General features: G+C 62.3%; 1 protein-coding gene across 3 annotated transcripts; it reads left to right on the top strand.

The window, feature by feature from the left end:
• The first annotated feature begins 196 nt into the window (after positions 1 to 196).
• CLCN7 (chloride voltage-gated channel 7) lies at positions 197 to 20,736 on the top strand. Of its 3 annotated transcripts, none has more exons than XM_061400705.1 (25): positions 197 to 408; positions 6,775 to 6,846; positions 9,900 to 9,971; positions 10,063 to 10,128; positions 10,675 to 10,807; positions 11,030 to 11,139; positions 11,555 to 11,635; positions 12,214 to 12,276; positions 12,368 to 12,451; positions 12,954 to 13,047; positions 13,259 to 13,323; positions 13,459 to 13,575; positions 14,126 to 14,180; positions 14,428 to 14,488; positions 14,965 to 15,103; positions 15,788 to 15,881; positions 16,590 to 16,759; positions 17,641 to 17,692; positions 17,892 to 18,019; positions 18,118 to 18,203; positions 18,299 to 18,428; positions 18,968 to 19,027; positions 19,123 to 19,299; positions 19,384 to 19,464; positions 19,599 to 20,736. In XM_061400705.1, exons 1-25 carry the CDS (start codon positions 256 to 258, stop codon positions 19,683 to 19,685), a joined length of 2,430 nt encoding a protein of 809 aa, XP_061256689.1. In that variant the 5' UTR covers positions 197 to 255; the 3' UTR covers positions 19,686 to 20,736. The 3 variants fall into 3 exon arrangements, with proteins under 3 accessions (XP_061256689.1, XP_061256690.1, XP_061256692.1); XM_061400706.1 differs by lacking the exon at positions 197 to 408 and adding an exon at positions 529 to 3,687; XM_061400708.1 differs by lacking the exons at positions 197 to 408; positions 6,775 to 6,846 and adding an exon at positions 6,864 to 7,072.
• Positions 20,737 to 20,781: the final 45 nt, after the last annotated feature.

The following is a 20,781-nucleotide window of genomic DNA, read 5'->3' as shown; positions in this document are numbered from 1 at the left end:
GGACTCGTCCCGACAGGCGGGTCTGCATGCACGGCTGTGCGGACTCGCCCTGGAGCCAGCTCACTCTCCGCGCGGCCCAGCCGGCGCCCGGCAGCAGAACTGCAACTCCCAGAAGGCCACGCGCGTCCCGCGGCGCCGTCGGATCACGTGGGCGCCGGCGGGGCACGTGACCCGGACGGCCGTCACGTGACGGCTGCGCGGGTCACGAGAACAAACACGGCTGCGGCGCCGGCGGCAGGTCCACTGCGGCGGGACATGGCCAACGTTTCCAAGAAGGTGTCGTGGTCCGGCCGCGACCTGGACGACGACGAGGCGGCGCCGCTGCTGCGGAGGGCGCCGCGGCTCGGGGTGCCGGCCGGCGAGGCGGCGCCGCTGCTGAACGGGGCTGGGCCCGCGGCCGCCCGCGCGGTAAGCCGGGGGCAGGCGGGCCGGGCAGGGTCCGCGCCGCGCTCGCGGGGGCCGGGGGCCGGGGACGCGGCGAGTCCGTGCTCGGACCGCTGGGCGGACGGTAGGGCGGGCTCGAAAGCCGGGCCCCGCCGGTTCTGGACTCGCGGGATCGCGGGGCCGTCCCCTCGTCCCCGGTGGAGCCCGGCAGCTGCGGTCGACTCCCGGCAGCACGAAGCTGTTTCCTCCCTGTTTGCTCCACAGCGGTTGTGAAGAGAAGGCAGGTGGTCTGCTGCTCAGGTCACCCATTACTTTTTGGTTTTGTTTTTTTTAAATACGAGGTACTATTTTTACCGGGTCGTTTTTGATCCTCTAGGAAAGATGTTTCAAGAGCTTAGGTCGCGGAGTTTGCTTTTGCAGTGGGAATACCTTGGGGACTCGGCCAGGCCCCTTTAGACGCAGCGGTGTCAGGGCGATCTTAGGAATGACAGGGACCTGCGTTCGGTTTTCCCGCAGCTGTTCTTTGGAATGCAAGCGCGGCCAGATGCAGGAAGACAAGTCCGAGTGGTCTAAATGTGCCCTGCGAGTCAGCACAGAAGTCTGTGTTGACACAGCACTTAAGTCAGTTCCTGTGTGTTGTGTTAATTTTGAGTTGATTGCGTGGCCTTACTCTGTTTTGTGACTTTTCTTCCCCTTTCTTTTTTCTCACTGTGTTCTAGATGTGTCCTTTACACCCTATTGTGGTGTTTAATGAGGAAGGACTCAAGCATGGGGCTGTTCCCCTAGAACTTATCATTAGATTCCCCTGGTCCCCCAGAGATGCATTGGACGGTGAGGGTCACAGTCTGCTCCGTGAGTGAGGTCTTCTGCTCAAGCGCTGTCTGTCCGTGTGAGAAGTGACCTAAAGGGTCTGATTTACAGTAGTTTTTGATCTGCTAGGAGACAGGGCTGCTTTGTTATTTTCTTCTCAAAATGTTTGTTTCTTTTCTCCTCCTTAAAAGAAAGTGTGGAGAAGGAAATGGCAACCCACTCCAGTATTCTTGCCTGGAGAATCCCATGGACGGAGGAACCTGGTGGGCTACAGTCCATGGGGTCGCAAAGAGTTGGACATGACTGAGCGGCGGGGGCAGTCTTTCTGCCCCCTTCTGATATCTATGCCAGAATCTTTCTCTATCTCCTTTATACTTTAATAAAACTTGATTACATAAAAAAAAGAAAGTGATCTGGAATCTACAAACTACAAATATGAAACTGGCCCTAAGGGCTGACAGGTAAAATGATTGAAAGCTTCCAGATGGAATTGGAGTTTATTTCAGGACTCAGTGTGCGGGGGTTTCTCAGTTCTCCTTAGACAGCATAGACACGGGAGTTGACTTTCTTTTGTTTTTCCTTAAGAACCTGTTGACTCTTCCCTTGAAACTCATTCCCCTGTAAAAAACCTTTAGGGGCTTTTTTGTTTTTCATTTGTGTCTAATAAGTATCAGTTGCTCTTAAGCAATTTGAAAATAACGTGTGGTGCATCTGCTGTGTGCCCCAGCTGCACACAAGAGGTGAACAGCGCAGCTCCCTTGCCACTGGCTCCAACTCCAGGAAGAACAGGCCCAGGGTTCTGGGAGGACTGTGTGAGGGGCCCCAAGGGCAGGAGAGGTCACCTTGGGTCCAGTCTTGAAGCCTGCATGATCCTCGGGCCAGTAGACAGAGGGGAGAGAGAAAGGGAGAGTGCATTTGGGAAGCAAATTGGAGTGAGTGGTGGGGCGGGGGAAAGAGCCAGGATGGACTCCCAGGGGACAGCTGTGGGCTTCCTGTTGTTTTTATCTCGTGGAGAATCCTCGGGAAGCTGGAAACTCCAGCCTTGAAGGATGCTCAGACGGCCTGGGGTGGGCGAATGGAGGGGCTAGGGGTCACTGGAGGCATTGATGCAGGAGCTTTGCTCTGCACCAGCAGAGGCAAGTGCTCAGGCTCCTTGCTGGCAAGGAGGGTCACCCATGTCCAGCCCCCAGCCGCCCGTCATGAGGTGGTCAACACTGGTCACTCCCAGGGGTATTAGAAACAGCAGTTTGGCTCTGGTGGTCTTTGGGTTGCCGCTGACTCAGCCCCTCAAGGCCAGCCATCTTGCAGGAGGGGCGGTTCTGGACCGGCAGGCTGAGTTCACCACAGCACACTTGGAAGCTGCTCTTGGAACAGGGCCGTCTGAACTGAAGTGGCAGCCTGGTGCCTTGGGGTTTCCTGCAGGGCGTACCCAGCCGGAGTCCAGTGCACCCAGTATGGGAACCTACCAGGCGCTGTGGGGGCTGCTATGGGCCGTCCTGGGCAGGATGGTTGTGGGGCGCCCCGAGTGTAGCCCCATCCGTCGGGAACCAGGCCATTCGGAGCTGCTCTTCTCTCTCTGTGGTCCTCGGCCTGTCATGCCCAAGTGTGGGGTGAAGGCAAGTTGCTGCCTGTCCACCCCTGGGGCAGGGGAGGTGGCGTCAGCCAGCAAGTCACAGTCATATGTGCGGGCAGAGGGTGGGCAGCAGGAAGCAGAGGCGTCTCAGGACTCAGAGGGAAGCCTGAGCCGGCAGCAGCTCCAGGCTGGGGTGAGCGTCGGCGGAAAGTCCCTCTGCCTCCGTGTCCACGTGTTGTCCTCCTCCCCTTCCAGCTGCCCTGGCTCCACGTCACAGGGTGCAGGCCAGCCACCCCGGCACCTCCCCGAGGGCTCCCTCTCTCCCCTGTCTCCCCCAGGCCTGCAGTAGCCTCTGCCCAGGGCTGGTGCAGGCGGCTCAGAGTCTGGGAGGCAGAGGACGTGAGTACAGCCGAACCATGTGGGAGAGATGAAGACAAGGTGGGCCCAGAGCCGGTCAGGGCGTCCGGGAGGCCCCCGGGGCAGAGGCAGCTGTGCCCGGACAGCAAGGCCATGGCAGGGCTGTTCTCATCCCCCACCGTCTTCCGTCAGCTCTCGGCCCGATGCCGCTGCCCCCCGCCCCGCCGCTCTTGGGCCCTGGCATCACCCTCAAAGCCTTCCTTTATGCTGACTTTGTTTATGGGCAGCCTGGTTTTTCTGACTGTAAGCCCCTGGTGGCAGAGGCCCTGTGCATGTCCTCAGTGCTCAGGGCGGGGGGCTTCGGGCTGAGGGGGGTTGGAGAGCAGAGGGCAGGCGTGTGCAGACAGCCGGTAAACTTTGCCATTTGTTTTAATGATGCAGAAGCTACGTAGCACAGTTGACCACCTCACGCGTGACTAAGCACACGTCGGCAGCACTAAGTCCACCGTCAGCAGCAGCACCTCCAGGACCTCTCGTCCTCCCAGACTGAACCTCTGTCCCCTGTGAGCCCCGACTCCCCAGCCCTCCCCCAGCCCCTGGCAAAGGCCGGTCTGCTGTCTGTCTGCGTGACGTCTCAGAGCAGCGGCGTCATGCAGCATTTGTTGTTTTGTGACTGGCTTCTTTCAGCGCCTCCAGGTCTGTGCGTGCTGGAGCATGTGACGGGGTTTCCTCCTTTCTAAGGCGGAACAGCGCTGCACTGCGTGCGTGGACGTTAGGCTTATGCACCATCTTCCAGTGGGCAGTTGGGGTGCTTCTGCCCCTTGGCTACTGTAAACGATGCTGCTGTGAGTGTGGGTGTACACACACCTCTTTGAGACCCCTTTTGCTGGTCATTTGGGCCTCTACCCGGAGGTGGAATTCCTGGATCATGAGGTAATTCTATTTTTAATTTTTTGAGGAACCGCTGTCCTGTTTTCCACAGCAGCTGCTCTGTTTTACGCTCCCAGCAACAGCACACAAGGGCTCTGGTCCTGGCATGTCTTCACCAGCGCTTGTGTCTCTATTTTTTGACCCTGTCCATCCTCACGGGTGTGAGGTGGTATCACACTGTGTTTTTGATCTTCACGCCCCAAGCCCCATGGCCGGTCTTTTTAGTCGAGTCGTTCGTTGCTGTCGGGCTGCAGGAGTTCCGTTCTGTAGGACTAGTTTCTTTTCACTCTGTTCATTGTTTCCTGTGATGCATGGAAGTTCACTTTGATGTACTTCCCTTCGCATATAAATTTTTAATTAATTGTGGATTTATGGGAAGTTGAAAAGACAGTACAAGAGAGCCTGTGTGCCGCACCCCATCTCCTGGGGGCCTTCCGTCTTATCCTGGGGCAGTGCCATGCCAAAACTGGGCAGTGATGTTGGCACAGTGTGTGTGCCCAGCGCCCTGCTGTCCCGCAGGGCACACCCGTCAGTGCCCGCATCCTGCCTCTCTCAGCCACTGCCCAGCCCCTGCCTGCTCTCCCTCAGGACTGGCGTTCCAAGCATGTCGGCTCAGGGGAGCCACATGGAGTGAAATCTTGCAGTCCTTTCGGAAGCATGGAGGTTTCATCCAGGCTGTCGTGTGCATCAGCAGTTTGGGGACGTGCTAGCAATTAGCTTGGGTGTAAGAAAAGAGAGAAAACAAGTCCCCATAAATCCAGTAAACGGCTTTTTCATCACAGAAGATAATTCGTTTGTGAGATGCTCATAGAGTTCGGGGGAGAGATGATGAAAACACGAGGGTGCTGGAGGAGGGGTGTGGCCGGGAGCCACAGCAGGGGCTCCGTCCCTGCAGGAGCCCGTGTCTGGGTCTGACCGCAGCTCCCTGCTGCCCTCACGTGCTCACCCGGTGACTCCTGGTGGGGGAGTCCACGCCTCTGGGGCTGTGCTGCCCACTCTGCCTAGACCGCGTGGTTGCAGCCTGGCCCTCAGGGGCTGTTGAGCTGGCAGGGGAGCTGCTCTGTGGGCCAACAGCTCAGCAGGAGCGACTGGTGGTGCGCTCTGTCAGTGGCACTGAGACACGCGTGCCCCTTCCGCCTGGTTCTGCGGCTCCGCTTGTTGGGTTGGAGGGCAGTTAGGTCTTTGCTGCTGCTTTCAAATCCCACTTTCAGCTTTGCCTATCTCTGCACCCCATCTCCTCAATGGAGAAGTCCCCAGTGCATGCTCCGCCGGTGGGCTGGTGGCCGGCGTGCCTTCTGGCGACATGTGGCTGTGTGGGGAGCACAGGCTACAGCCAGCTCGGGCCTGACCTGTGAAGTCGGGTCCTTTCTGGCCCAGTGGGCCAGGCCCTCCTGCCTTGCTCATCAGGGTCAGCAGTTTTAAGGATGTTACCGATTGTTTTTAGGAAAGAGAGCAGTTGTGTTCTCTGCTCACTCCCATTGTACTGATGTTTGCCATTTACACTTGGAGGAAAGCGGCTGGAGCAGGATGGTGGGCTCGTGAGCACGCCTGACAGGTTACCTGTCGTGGGGGAGCAGTGCCCCTGTGGGGTCCCCCCAGCCTGGAGCCTGTGTGGGGTCTCGGCAGCTGAGGCCAGGCCCCAGTGTGGTCAGGCTGGTGTCCTCAGAGGGGGACACACACAACACATGTGCACACATACCCACACTCAAGCGCATGTACACCACGCGTGCGTACCTGTCCACGTGCACACCTGCAGGCACACATATGCACACACACAGGAGGCTGGTGGCAGCAGAGCAGAGGTTGGAGTGATGTGACCACAGCCGAGGGGCTGCCACACCACCAGGGATGGGAAGGGGCAGGGCCTCCCTCCCGACCCTGCGCGGGCATGCTCCCCGCTGGTACTTGTATCCGCGGAGCTGAGAGAACGTTTCTCTGCCACGGCCTCTGCAGCTGTGGTCTCAGCCTGGGGCCTGCACTGCTGGCGGCTGGGCGTGCTGCTGAGTGTACGCCCTCCTGCTGGAGTGCCCGTGTGTTCTGGGCTCCCATGTGGCGGGCCCGCGGTCCTCATCCCTTCTGTGCTCCGTGGTTTCCGCAGAGGAGAGGCCAGGCGCCTGAGCACCGGGAGCCCCTGTGTCCCACAGGGGGCTCGTTTCCCGGGGCTGCGCCTGTGGCGGCCTATGCTTCGTCTCTTGGTCCTCATGTGTGCCATGCCCGGCGCTGGGCGTGAGGGTGGGCACGTGCCAGAGTGACTGTCCTCTGCGATTGACCTGTCCTGGGCCCAGTAGCACGCCTTGCTTCAGAATGCCCTGCCCCAGAAAGGATGCTCCTCTGACCGTGTGTCTGGGTAGGGGTGGTAGTTGGGAGGCCTGTGACGGGCCCACCTGGTGGAGTGGCTCATGTCATGATGGGGGGACAGAGATGGGGCCTCTGCAGGTGGCCGGGGGGTGCGGGGTGAAGGGCTCCTGGAGGAGGGGCTTCATCCCCTGGGTTTCCCAGGACAGGAGAGAGGGACCCAGGAGGACCCGGGGATGGGACAGGCTGTGGGTCCCGGGCTGGGCCTGGGGGCAGCGCTGGCCCCGCTGGCATCTTCCACACGCGGATGTGGGTCTGTGTTCCCCCAAGGACGCCAGGACACCGGGGTCGGGGGGCCAGGAGGGGGTTATGCCGATGCAGCTTGGCCTGCAGCTGAGCAGCGTATGGTTCTCTTCTGCTTCCAGTCACCACACTCGGCATTCTTTCGGATCGGACAGTTGAGCAGCGTGGAGCTGGATGATGAGCTTCTGGACCCTGTGAGTGGAATCCTGCTTGACCAGGCCCCTTCCCTGCCCCACCCCAGACAGCCAGGCCCGTTCTGTGGAGCCACAGCCTGGCAGAGGACGGACAGAGAATGCCACACAGGAGGATGGCAGGTGGTGACAGTGCTGTGCAGAGCATGGGGACAATGCCGTGCACACGGGCCACCAGAGGAGGCTCCCCTGCGGGACCCCATCCCCGAGGCTGAGATGATGAGCGCAGGTGGGGGCACGCACGTCAGGAGCGAGCTGCTGTGTGCAGCCTGGGAGGGCCAGGCGCGGGGCCCGTGGTGGCCCAGGGATGGCATCTCAGGGTGCTGGGCCCTTGGACCTGGGTGGCGTCCCTTCTCCTGCCCGTTTCGGGGGTTGAAGTATCCAGCAGTTTCCAGCCTTTTCCCGAGACCCTCCCCGAGTCGTGCAGTTGACCCCCACCTCGGGAGTCAGCCTGCATCCCCGTGAGGCTGCTGGCACCGCACAGCCTTCGTGTCTTTGTATCTTTGGGAGAACTTCTGGGTCCTGTCACGTTTCTTAACCAGGTTGTTTGTGTTTTTGTGATTGAGCTCTGAGAGGTCTTTGTACACTCCAGACACACATCGCTTGTCAGTTGCAGGATCTGCAGAAATTTCCTCCTGTCCATTACTGGTCTCCTCACTTTATACCGGTGTCCTTTGAAGCACAAACACTGCTAATTTTGACACAGAGAGTCCATTTGGTCTGTTTTTTATTGCTTGTGCTTTGGGTGTCATAGGTAAGAAACCACTTCCCAGGCCAAGGTCATAAGCATTTACTCCCGTCTTTCGTGTTCTACAGTTTAGATCTTTGATCTGCTTACCCCTAGTTTTGTACATGATGTAAGATAAGGGTCCAGTTTCGTTCTTTGCACCTGGGTGCCCAGTTTTCCCAGCACCGTTTCTTGAAAAGATAGTGCTTTCCCTGTTGAGTTGTCTCGGCACCATCATTGAAGGTCAGTTGCTGTGACGGGTTTGTTTCTGGGCTCTGAGCCTGTCCCTGTGCCTAGGCGACACTCCTCTGACGCCTCTAGCTTTGTAGGAAGTTTCAGAAGTAGGAAGTTTGAGTCATCCCACTTTGTTCGTTTCCTGAAAGAGGTTTTGGCTGTTCAGGATTCCTTGTGTGTTTTATGTGGGGTTCAGGCTCAGCTCATCAGTTTCTTCAGAAGCTCCAGCTGGAGTTTAGACAGAGGTGGCGTCGACTCTTAACATCCAGTCTTCTGATCCACAAGCTCAGCATAGCTTCTCATTTGTTTAGGTCTTCTATTTTTTTTTTTTTTTAACAATGTGTTGTAGTTCCTAGTGTACAGATTTTCACTTGCTTTGTTAAGTGCTTTCTAGAGATAAATTTTATTTTGTAGAGTCTTTTTATGCTGTGGTAAATGGAGTTGTTTTCTTAATTTCTTGTTGGATTATTCATTGCAGGAACATGGAAATATGTTTTTCTAGAGTACTTTTTGGGGTTTTCTACATATCAGACCATGCCACCTGCAAAGAAGAGTTTCACTTCTTCCTTCCTGACCTGAGTGCCTTTCCCCTTCTCTCTTGCCCGATTGCCCTGGAAGAGCCTCCAGGACTGAGCTGAGCAGAGGTGCCCCGGCAGGCACCCTCACCTTGTTCAGCTGAGCAGAGGTGCCCCGGCAGGCACCCTCACCTTGTCCAGCTGAGCAGAGGTGCCCGGCAGGCACCCTCACCTTGTCCAGCTGAGCAGAGGCGCCCCGGCAGGCACCCTCACCTTGTCCAGCTGAGCAGAGGCGCCCCGGCAGGCACCCTCACCTTGTCCAGCTGAGCAGAGGCGCCCCGGCAGGCACCCTCACCTTGTCCAGCTGAGCAGAGGCGCCCCGGCAGGCACCCTCACCTTGTCCAGCTGAGCAGAGGTGCCCGGCAGGCACCCTCACCTTGTCCAGCTGAGCAGAGGTGCCCGGCAGGCACCCTCACCTTGTCCAGCTGAGCAGAGGCGCCCCGGCAGGCACCCTCACCTTGTCTAGTCTCAGAGGGGCGGTCTCAGTCTCTCAGCCCTGAGCGTGTAGTTACGTGTGGGGCTTCACAGGCACCTTGGTCGGTGGAGGAGGTCCCCCACCCTCTTCTGTTCTGTCAGGTGTTTTCCCTGTGTCTGTTGAGGTGCTCTATGTGGATTTGGTCCTTTATTGAAACAGTATTGGCCTGTTTTTGCTTTTACACCACGTCACCTTCTGCTTGTCCAGACGCCCCCAAGTGTCCTGCAGCTCGGTTCCTTCTGGCCCTAACGGCATCACAGACCCACGGGCTGAGGGCTCAGTCCATGAAACAACCCCCTCCCCCACCAGTCCAGGCCGCCACCATGCTCCCATTGACCAGTGCAAATCAGGGTTCCCACGACCCCCTCCTTGCTTCCATGACTTGCCAGAATGCCTCGCAGAACTCAGGGGAGCACTTTGCTTATGTTACTGGTTTACCACAAAGGACACAACTCGGGAACAGCCAGATGGGGGAGACCCCCAGGGAAGGTATGGGAAGGGGTGCGGAGCCCCACACCCTCCCTGGGAGCCCTCTCCCAGCCCTCCACATTCACTGACGGGAAGCTCCCTGACCGCTCCGTGTGGGGTTTGAGTGGAGGTCCATGGCGTGGGCAGGACTGGTTGACCCCTGCCCATTGGAGAACAGCTGCGTCTCCAGCCCGCTGGTCCCATGGTGGTCTTCTAGTCCCAGCCCAGCCCTCTCTCAGCCCAGACTCGCTTGTCACTCAGAGAAGCCAGGCGTCCGGGGCCGGAGCTGGAGCATGGACGAGCGCCCACAGTGGGTGTCCCGTCGCACCACAGACATCTGCCATCTTGCTTTTCGGGGCCAGGCCACCTTGGTTCCTGGAATAACCCACCTGGCAGGTGTCGCGGGGCCTGACCGCCTGCTTCCTGTTGAGGTTCTTCGTCTCCACATCCAGCCACATGCCTGGCCTGGCTTTGGGCTCAGAATCGCTGCCCTGTGGGGCGCGCAGGCACAGCCCCTTCCTTGTGCCGCTGTGTCCCGACACGTGCTGGGTTGCCAGGCTCTGTCTCTTCCCCGCAGGACATGGACCCCCCTCACCCCTTCCCCAGGGAGATCCCACACAACGAGAAGCTGCTGTCCCTCAAGTACGAGGTGGGCCCCCTGCGCCCCGCCCTCCCCCAGCGTGGCCGGCCTGTGCCCACGGGCCAGGGTCGCTCACCACTGTCTGCCGCCCGGTCCGCAGAGCCTGGACTACGACAACAGTGAGAACCAGCTGTTCCTGGAGGAAGAGCGGCGTATCAACCACACGGTGAGTCTGTGGGGGAGCCGGGGCGGGGGCAGGCCTGTGTGGGAGCTGGGGGGTGAGCCTGCAGGTGAGCTGGGGCGGGTGAGCCGGGGGGTGAGCCTTTGGGTAAGCCTGCAGGTGAGATGGGGCAGGCAAGCCAGGGGGCGAGCCGGGGTGGGCAAGCCGGGGGGTGAGCCTGTGGGTGATGCGGGTTGCAGGGGGCAGTGTGTCTGTATGTGTGTGTGTCCGTCCATCTGTTTGTGTGAGACCCCGCCGCCTCCCTCCTTCTCCTTCCCGCCCCAGCCCCTCCTGGCGTTCTGGGGTGAGCACTGCCCACGGCAGGGCTCAGGTGCCCATGCCAGCGTCACGTTGTCACCTCTGAGGAGGTGGCGGCCGGAGCATCGGCATCCAGTTACGGCCCTGGTTGGGGGTCCGTCCTCCAGGGCTCCACAGCCTCTGAGACGCTGGTGGGCTGCTCTTCTGGGTCTGGGGGCCCGCAGGGTGAGCCTGTGCACAGTGGAGGTCACAGAGCGGCCCCTGACAACCACACCCGCCCATGGCGACCCGCAGGCTTTCCGGACGGTGGAGATCAAGCGCTGGGTCATCTGCGCCATGGTGGGCATCCTCACGGGTCTCGTGGCCTGCTTCATCGACATCGTGGTGGAGAAGCTGGCCGGCCTCAAGTACAGGCTCGTCAAGGATAGTATCCTTTGTCCGTGGTCACTGGAAGCCAGTGGACCCGCAGGAGGGGTCCCCACCGTGTTCTGCTGTGTGTCAGACAGCGTGATTGGGCGGGGCTATGTGTCTCGGGGTGGGGCTGTGTGGTGACCCCGAGATGCCCATTAAGTGCCCCGTAGGCCAGAGCACAGCCCCCTGGGGAGCGGCGCCCCGTGACCCCACAGCACGTGGCCCTTGACGGCCGCAGACATCGACAGGTTCACCGAGCATGGCGGGCTGTCCTTCTCCCTCCTGCTCTGGGCCGCACTCAATGCCGCCTTCGTGCTCCTCGGCTCCACCATCGTCGCCTTCATAGAGGTAGGCGGGCCCGCCGGCCCAGCCCTGCAGGTCTGCTGGCGGAGGGCCGCACTGAGGGGTCACGTGCCCCAGGACCCCCTTTCCTCCCCATGCCCCTTTGCTCGTCCCTGTGGGGGTGTTGGGAGGAGGGGGGGCTGTGTCTGGAAGCATCTGGGTGCAGTGCAGGGTTCTCTAGGCGGGCAAGAGCACAGGCCCCTTAGTAGGCCCCGTCCTGGGACCCCACCTGCCCAGGGGGCCACCGGGCCCCCTAAGCCCGTGGCGTTTACTCCCCTCGGTGGTCACTCTGTGTGGGGGTGGGAGAGGCGAGCAGCCCCCTCCCCCGGTGGATCGAGCCCCACCAGGCACGTCCTCTTGGGCCTGTGGCGGCGACAGTGGCTCGCCTAGCCTGTGGGCTCAGTGCTGCCTCTCCTTCCAGCCGGTTGCTGCTGGCAGCGGGATCCCCCAGATCAAGTGCTTCCTCAATGGGGTGAAGATCCCCCACGTGGTCAGGCTCAAGGTGAGGTGCGAGGCGGCCCCTGGGGGCTCAGGGCTCAGCCCAGGACGCGTCCTTGCCGACTTAGCAGTGTTCTATTTGCCCACGTTCACCTCCACAATTTGCCCAGACTCGCGCTGTCTGCTGTTGACACGCCTCTGTGTGGACGTGCTGGCAAGTTTATGGGAACTTTTTTTGGACGACGACTCCTGGGCATTTCCAGGGGCTGGTTGGTGGACCTGGGCCGGGGGTTTGCTGGTGACGTCTCTCCTGCCCTTTCTGGGGATGGGGTGCTCCAGGCAGTCGGGGGTCTGGTCCTTCTCAGGGGAGCAGGGAGCAAAGCCCGAGGACAGAGCGACAGCTGCTCTGCGTGTCTCCTGTGTGGGTGTGAGTGCCCGGGATGGAAGGTCTGAGGAAACGGGTGATGGGAACGCCGGCTGCCAGCCCCCCATCCCTGGACGCCTGCCTGGGCCCTGGCCCCCTTTTGGCCTCCTGCCTGCTGGGGTCACGATGAGGTTCCTCTCTGTGTGCAGTTTGTCGCTTGGGTTCTTGACCACGTGTGGCCTGTAATCAGATTTGGCATCTTTTCCTTTGTGTTCCAGACCCTGGTGATCAAAGTGTCTGGCGTGATCCTGTCAGTGGTGGGGGGACTGGCCGTGGGGAAGGTAACGGAACGCGGCTGCCCCAGCCTGCACCCCCTGCCCCTGCCCCGTGGGGGCAGGCTGACCTTCAGAGCACACCGTCCTTGCCTTCCAGGAGGGGCCGATGATCCACTCGGGCTCGGTGATCGCCGCGGGCATCTCCCAGGGCAGGTCCACGTCGCTGAAGCGGGACTTCAAGGTGAGTCCCCCGAGTGCCCAAGGCCAAACCCCGGGCAAGGCCCACCTCCCCTGCAGCCTCCTCTCCTCAGCCTCTGGTCCGTGGGGCATCCGGTTGCTCAGTGCTCCGTGCGGAGGTGTGTGTCTGTGTGGAAACGGCGTGTAGCTCTGAGAAGTGTCCACGGGAATGTGGCCCAGAGAGGTCGGGAAGCTCGCGTGTGCGGGCTGGTCCTTCGTGCACAGACCACAGCGTGTGGTCACTCCTGGAGTGGGCAGTTTTCTCTGGACGTCAGTGGGCAAGGAGGCTGCCCGAGACCCTGCTCTGCAGTCCTGCCAGCCGACCCCATGGCTAAGCCCATCCGCTCCCTTCCCTCTTCCCTTCCTCCCTCTCACTTTGAGTCCCTTTCCCCTCTCTCCTCCCCTCCCCCACCCCTCCCCTACCCCTCACTCTGGGCTCCCTCCCCTGGTCTGAGAGAAGTGCCATCGGAGGCCGGGGCTGAGGCGTCTCTGTTGTCCTGGCCCAGATCTTCGAGTACTTTCGCAGAGACACGGAGAAGCGGGACTTCGTCTCGGCAGGAGCTGCAGCTGGAGTGTCTGCAGCCTTTGGGGCCCCTGTGGGTGAGGAGGGGTGACTGCTGGGCCCCGCTGTGGGGAAGGAGGGTCTTGGTGTTGGGGGACTCTTGCCACTGAGCACGTGGGGCGGGCCTCCCGAGAGCCCCGATGGCCCTCTGTCATGGGCCAGGTGCCCTGGGGGCGGGGGCGGGGGCGGCCATGGGTGCAGGGCTGTCTGGTGGGGCGGTCACCTTAGGGCTGGCGGCTGCTCTTCCAGGTGGGGTGCTGTTCAGCTTGGAGGAGGGCGCGTCCTTCTGGAACCAGTTCCTGACGTGGAGAATCGTGAGTGCCGGGGACGGCCCTCCTGAGGCTGGGCAGCCCTCAGCCCACAGTCCCTCCCCGCTGTCCCCTGCTGGGGCTCAGCTGTGTCCTGCTGCAACACGTTGGTGCTGACAGTGTGCGTCTCTCTGCCTGCAGTTCTTTGCTTCCATGATCTCCACTTTCACCTTGAACTTCGTCCTGAGTATTTACCATGGGAACGCGTGGGACCTGTCCAGCCCTGGGCTCATCAACTTTGGAAGATTTGATACTGAGGTGCCCGCCACGGCACCCCTCGCCCTGCAGCCTTTCTCCGAGGGGGCCGGGCTATGCACTCGAGGCTCAGCCCGAGCAGCTGTGGGGGGAGCCCTTGTCTGTGGGGCTAGGGCTGGAGCTGCCCCAGGAGGGGGTGTCTCGCTTGGCCCTGCAGGTGGGGCGCCCATCAGCCAGCAGTGCTTCGGGGCAGCTCAGGCGTCTGCAGACTGTCGGGCGGCATCACTGAGGCTGATGGCTGGTGCCCCGCAGCGGCTCCCGGAGGCCAAGAGGTCCTCAGTGGCTGGCTCTTTCCCATGACAGGCTGCTGGTGGCCAGGTCACCAGCGTCCTCTTCCTCTTTCGTGGCCCCTCACTTCCCCATTTGCAAAACCCTGGGCCGTCCCCAGCCTCCCTGTGAGGAGGCAGGCGGTCTGGTCTGCCTAAGTGCCTAGGGTTCCTCTCCTGGGGTCTGTGCCCTGTGGGGAGGCATAGGGCCCCTGGACATGCCTGGCCTCATCTGAGCAGGGGCCGGTGGTTTGCTCATGGACGCCTGCTCTTGTTTTTCCACACAGACCATGGTGTACGTGATCCATGAGATCCCCATCTTCATCGCCATGGGTGTTGTGGGTAAGGACGGTCGCGGGCTCCAGGCCTAGCCCGGCTGTGGGGTCCAGAGAAGCTCATGGCCCCGGCTCTGCTGGCTCTCCCGGGTGGCGGGGGGGTGGGGGGGCCCACCCAGGGGGACAGCTCCTCAGCTTCCTCACTCTGAGTCCGTGGGGGGGCCCTCCCTCCTCGGGCATCCCCTCTGGCCCCCCTGCCACCTGGGCAGCCTTCCCTGAGTCTCAGACACGTATCTGCTCCTTCCTCTTCCCAGGGGGCATTCTCGGAGCTGTGTTCAACGCCTTGAATTACTGGCTGACGATGTTTCGAATCAGGTGAGAAATAAGTTTTGACAGGTGTGGCCACACGGGGTCTCTTAGAAACAGTCCCGTTCTGTGCTCTCGCCATGCAGTAGCTCTGTGCCCAGTGTGCTCCCTGCCCCCCACATGGCGAGGCACGTGAGGCCTGGCAGGAGGCACGGCCCGTGGACCTGGTGCGGCCCTGGTGAGGTGTGTCGGGCTGCTCGCATCAGCCTCGGTGGTTTGCAGGGGTGTCTGCCAGGCACACTCTGTCTGGCAGAGTTGCTCGTGTCGCTGGGAGAGCCATCCCGGGGGCCTCTGGTGTTTGCGGCCGAGGCGGGGTCTTGGCCTTCTTTCTCCTTGTCCTCTCACTCCGGGAGGCAGCCGAGAGCAGGCAGAAGCCTGGTGCGGGTGGGCAGATGGGCGCGGCGTCCAGGGCGGCCTTCCCGAGTGGCGGGCCCTGTCGCCCTTGCCACCGGCCAGCCCACACTTGGCCCGGCTGTGCGCTCCAGGTACGTCCACCGGCCCTGCCTCCAGGTGGTCGAGGCCACGCTGGTCGCCGCCGTCACCGCCACGGCCGCCTTCGTGCTCATCTACTCATCCCGGGACTGTCAGCCTCTGCAGGGGAGCTCCGTGTCCTACCCCCTCCAGGTAGGCGACCGAGGGGGTAGGGCAGGGCAAGCCCCCAGACGAGGGCAGGCACCTACCTGGCCTCCTGGAGTGGTGGGCTGACGGGGTCTGCAAGGTGGGGTGGTGGGTGTGCAGGGGAGACCCGTGTGCCCATGCTCACCACGGCAGGTTTCACCGCAGCCCCGGTGCCCGCCCACGACAAGCAGGAACCCGGTGGTTCACACACACGGTGGGTCCCCTCCCTGTGGAGAGGGCTGAGCTCTGACGTGCTCCCACATTGCCACCTGAGAGATGCCAGATGGGAAGGGCCACACGTGGCATGGTTCTGTTTACGGGAAACGTCCAGAGCAGGCTTCTTCATAGACGGGAGCTGTTTGCCGGTTGTCCAGGGCGGAATACACACTCACAGGCCTGTCTAGGCCCGCAGCTGGGGCCGTGGGATGGACACACACCACTCTGCTGGAAGCCCGTGCTCAGGTTAAGGCTTCTAGGGGGGCACAGTCTTGCTCAGCCTGAGGGCTGGGCCTAGCACACGCCGGGCACTGACGTCCGCCCAGGCACTGTGGGAGCCTGCTCCTGACACAAGCTCTCGGGCCTCACCTCCTCTCCAAGGCCGCAGCCAGACGCCCCGTGTGTGCTTGTCCCTGATGCCGCCCGGCCCAGGACCACCGCATCCCACTGCCCATCCACTTTCACCCCTTGCAGCTCTTCTGTGCTGATGGGGAGTACAACTCGATGGCCGTGGCCTTCTTCAACACCCCGGAGAAGAGCGTGGTCAGCCTTTTCCACGACCCCCCAGGTACGTGCCCCTGCTCCGAGCTGTCGTTTGCCTGTCTCCTGTAGGCCTGTGCCCTCTGGCCTGTCTGCGCGTGCACAGACACGGGCAGGGCTGACTGACGCCTTCTGGCTGAGCACCCGCAGCCTTGCTGCAGGGCTGGCTGTACTAGGGCCTGCAGCTGGCAGCCAGTGCCCGGGGGCCCAGCCAGGCTCCCCAGGCTGTCTGGTTCTCTTCCTGGAGGCCATCCTGTCCTTTGTTCAGATGGACTTGCCTCCCAGGGTGGGCTTCCCTCTTGGCTGCTGCCCACAGGGGTCACTCGGTCAGAAGACAGCCTGGGGAGGCGCTCTCTGGCGCTAGAGCCTTGCGCAGTCCCATGTTCCTAATGACAGGCTCAGGCTGGATGCAGACCTGCTTCCAGTGCAGTGGTCTTGGTTACCCGGGGGCGAGGGGCCGCCCTGGCCGCTCGGTGCCTGTCTGCAAGCCCTCTGCCTCAGCTCTGGCTGTCGCCCACTGTCAGTGGCAGCCCAGGGCCCCCGCTCCCCACCACCTGTCCCCTGGGCATCTGGGCTTGTGCCCGAGGGCCGGGCCCTGAGACCCTGCACTGGGCCTCTGAGGATGGGAAGGCTCAGGGAATGGGCTGTGACCAGGGACTCAGCTGGACCGCTGGGTGGGCAGTAGCACCCAGGGTTGCGTCCGCGAGGCAGGCCCTGGCCAGCGCCTTGTCCGCAGGCTCCTACAACCCCATGACGCTCGGCCTGTTTACCCTGGTCTACTTCTTCCTGGCCTGCTGGACCTACGGGCTCACGGTGTCAGCCGGCGTCTTCATTCCGTCCCTCCTCATTGGGGCTGCCTGGGGCCGGCTGTTCGGCATCTCCCTGTCCTACATCACGGGGGCTGCGGTGAGTGCGGGTCCTCCGGGCCACAGCCGGGCCAGTGCCCTGGGAGAGCACGGCGGGCCCAGGAGCCCACCGTTGCGGGGGCGGAGCCTGGAGGGTGGAGCTCAGGCCTCAGCCCTGGCGATGCCTCCTGCTCGCCTCCCACCTGCCTCCCCGGGTGGCTTGGCCTTCAGCCTGTGGGCTTTCCAGCTGTATTGCGGTGGTTCAGACAAAACCTTAAAAAGCCATCAGAGGGGTACAGTGAGTCTTCCCTCGCCAGGTTTAAGTCGTGTGGCCCAAGTTTCCTTCGAGACACAGTTTTGGCTTTCGTTACGGTGACTTTCATACCTTTGTAACCTCCTGCCTTGTGGAAGTGAACAGCTGGGCAGCTCCTCAGCGTGTCGTAGAGTTGTATGACCACGACCACCACCGAGTTCCGAGTGTTCTCGTTACCCCAGAAGGACAGCTGTCTGCGCTAGGCAGTCCCGTTTGTGTCCCCGGCCCCGGCAGCCCTAGTCAGCTTTCTGCCTCCGTGGACTACTGCAGAGGCAATGTATCGTGCCTCTGCTGGCTATTGCGGCAATCTGTCTGTGCAGGCGGGCCATCGTGAGCGTTGTGTTTCCACGGCTCGCCCGTGCAGTAGTGCGAGTCGGCTTTTCACTCCTTTCTACGCTTCCTGGTGTGGCCCAGGTGTTTGTGTGTAGACTCCTGCCCACACCCGGCCCCGCCCCAGCGTAGCGCATGCCCGTCTCTCAGGCGGCCAGGTTCACTTGTCCCTGAGTGGTCACAGTGAGCGTGTTCACAAACTCAGGTGACGCTCGCTCCTGGGCAGTGCGGTCAGTGCGGCCTGGGTGGGTTTGGATCGGGGCTACCACGCCCCCCAGCATCCCGTGTCTTCCCTGCAGGTCTGGGCGGACCCTGGCAAGTATGCCCTAATGGGAGCCGCTGCCCAGCTGGGTGAGTGCTGGCTACCATGTGGGTGTCCCACCCACCTCCCCCCACTCCCCCACCTCCCCCCACCCCTCACCTCCCCCGCCCATCTGGTGCTGCCTGGGGGCCAGGCCGCAGGGTTGGATGGACAGCGGGGTGCTGCACAGGGGACCGTGGGGCTGCTGCCCTACCCGCTCAGTCTCCCCCTCCCCCTCCCCCGGGGCAGGTGGGATCGTGAGGATGACGCTGAGCCTGACGGTCATCATGATGGAGGCCACCAGCAGTGTGACCTACGGCTTCCCCATCATGCTGGTGCTCATGACCGCCAAGATCGTGGGGGACGTCTTCATCGAGGTTCGGCAGGGGGACTGGGGGTCGGCGGCTGTGGCAAGGGCGGGCCTGTGGGGGTGGTCCCCAGCAGCCTTGTGCATGGCCCTGCCCACTCTCCCCAGGGCCTGTATGACATGCACATCCAGCTGCAGAGCGTGCCCTTCTTGCACTGGGAGGCCCCTGTCACCTCGCACTCACTCACCGCCAGGTACCCTCCGGGAAGGCCCGCAGGCTGGGCGGGTGCTGGACGCCCTGGGAGGCTTCATCAGCCACATGGTGGGTCACAGCGTGGCTCTTCCCCAGGGAGGTGATGAGCACGCCGGTCACCTGCCTGCGGAGGAGGGAGAAGGTGGGCGTCATCGTGGACGTGCTGAGCAGCACGGCGTCCAACCACAACGGCTTCCCCGTGGTGGAGGATGCTGACGGCACGCAGGTATCGAGCCCCGTGGAAGGCCAGGCCGACACCTGGGCTGACCAGGGCGGCGAGTGGGGGCGGGCTTCTGTGAAGGTGGGCATCTTGCTCTGGGGTTTCTGGTAGAATCCTCTGCTCACACCGCTTTGCCCGTGAGCGAAGTTCCCGTGGTGTGGTGGTTACTGAAGCACCCCAGCGTCTTGTGGTCCCGTCTCAGGCTGCACCCCAGCCGAGGAGTCAGGGCTGACTGTCGGGGTCCTGACAGGATGTGCAGCCACGCTGCCTCTGGCATCTGGGCCAGGGGCCAGAGTCTGCTTCTTGCCCGCACTAACACAATGACCTCTCGGCACCTCATGGTCTGGGTCCTGCCGCCTCTCCTGGGCGTTTGGGGACCAGCAAGCCTGCCTGGGGAAGTGCCTGCTGCATGGCTAGTGCCCGTGGGCTGTCGGCATCACCCGGGAGCCTGGCTGGAGCCCCCAGCTGTCTTGGCGCTGGCGGCCAGTGGCCCAGACGGGCGGGTGGGTCCCAGGGCTCCTGCAGATGAGGCATTTCTTGTGCAGCCAGCTCGGCTCCAGGGCTTGATCCTGCGCTCTCAGCTCATCGTCCTACTCAAGCACAAGGTAGGCCATCGGGTGGCCCAGAAGCCAGGCGGGGCCCTGGGCTCTGAACCTCCAGCACCCAGTGCCCGCCCCACCGTCAACCCCGCCTCCCGCAGGTGTTCGTGGAGCGCTCCAGCATGGGCCTGCTGCGACGCCGGCTGCGGCTGAAGGACTTCCGCGACGCCTACCCACGCTTCCCCCCAATCCAGTCCATCCACGTGTCACAGGATGAGCGGGAGTGCACCATGGACCTGTCTGAGTTCATGAACCCCTCGCCCTACACGGTGCCCCAGGTACTGCTGGGGGGGTATCCTGCCCCGTCCCCTCCCGGGTGGGGCGGGGCTGGCGGGTGAGCTGAGGCCGTGTCCATGTTGCAGGAGGCGTCCCTCCCACGGGTGTTCAAGCTGTTCCGGGCCCTGGGCCTCCGGCACCTGGTGGTGGTGGACAATTGCAATCAGGTGAGGGGGGCCCGCTGTCCCTGGCCTGCCTGCCCACCCCCAGGGCTCCCCCAGGCTATGCCATCCCCTGCATGCAGGGCAGGGGCATCCATAGAGGGAACGCTGGACGTCATGACCCGGCCTTGCTTTCTCAGGTGGTCGGGTTGGTGACCAGGAAGGACCTCGCCAGGTACCGGCTTGGAAAGGGGGGCCTGGAGGAGCTCTCTCTGGCCCAGACGTGAGGCTCTGGCGCCTGCACCTCCCCCAGGGCCCTGCCCCACTCCCTGGCAGCAGATCCAGCGACCGCAAGACGTTGGGGATGGCCTGGCCAGTGTGTGGCGCACATGGACGCTCTGTGTTCTCAGTGTTCCCTCCCCCAATCTCACCCCTGGGGTCCCACACCCAGCCTCCTGTTCCTGATTCTTTAGGAATCTGTGCAACTGCTGTTTTCTTCCCAAGAGCCCGTGAGCACGCATGTCTGCGTGTGTGCGAGGGGACAGCTGGCGAGCAGGGGCCTGTGGGTCTGAGTGCTGCAGCCCCACGACGGGCTGGCTCCTAGGCCTGCGCCCTGAGCACCACCAGCGGCTGCAGCAGACACCCCTGGCCCTGGCCCTCGGGCCTCGGCTCGGTTGGTGGCCGTCAGGTTTTGGGTCTGGACAGAGACCCGAACTGGAGGCACAGAGGCGAAGGCTTGGGGAGCAGGACCACCCTGGAGCGCAGACCCCAGAGCCGGACTCCTAGACTCACCTCTGCAGCCCTGGCTTCACCCCCCTCAGTGCAGTGGGGTCTGCGCCGGGGTCTGGGCCCAGGGGGAGACCTGAGACCCTCGTTCAGGCCTGGACCCCCGAGTCGAACCACGCCTCTGTCACCACGCCCTTGTGGACACCGCTGGGAAGGCGGATCTTCTTGGCACATGGCGCCCCAATGGCCCTGAGTGATACTCTATAGCAGCTCTGCTTCCAGGATTGGGGGCAGGGGCTTTCTGGGATGAGTCAGCGAGCCCAGAGCAGGGACGCACCCTTCCCAGGCCGGGCAGGCCCAGAGCTGGGATGCTGTGTCCCCGAGGCCCCACCGGACCTTTCTTCTGCAGGGACTGGCGTCCCTGACCCACTCTGGTGGCAGCCATGGATGGCTCTGTGGTGGGTTGGCAGGCATTCCAGCTGTGTTTCAGCCCCTTTAAAGGGGGTGGGGCCTCAGAAGGTGGCTCTCTTGCTGGTGGGGAAGCCCTCCGTGGGGGGCACGGGGGTCTGATTGTGGGGATCTGAATGGAAGAAATAAAGGAATGGTACTGATGACCGTTGTCAGCTCCTTGTTCCCACCCAGTGTGGACCCTGATCC

The sequence above is a fragment of the Bos javanicus genome, chromosome 25, assembly GCF_032452875.1.
Source record: "Bos javanicus breed banteng chromosome 25, ARS-OSU_banteng_1.0, whole genome shotgun sequence".
Classification (NCBI taxonomy): domain Eukaryota; kingdom Metazoa; phylum Chordata; class Mammalia; order Artiodactyla; family Bovidae; genus Bos; species Bos javanicus.
The sequence above is the reverse complement of the archived record's forward strand: the minus strand, read 5'-3'. Positions and strand labels throughout refer to the sequence as shown.

Bases quoted from the DNA above. Each gene is read 5' to 3' on its own strand.
- CLCN7 (XM_061400705.1), top strand. From the start codon at position 256: ATGGCCAACGTTTCCAAGAAGGTGTCGTGGTCCGGCCGCGACCTGGAC. The intron at 11,140-11,554 runs GTAGGCGGGCCC...CTCTCCTTCCAG, and splicing joins CCATCGTCGCCTTCATAGAG to CCGGTTGCTGCTGGCAGCGG. The intron at 19,028-19,122 runs GTAGGCCATCGG...CGCCTCCCGCAG, and splicing joins TCGTCCTACTCAAGCACAAG to GTGTTCGTGGAGCGCTCCAG.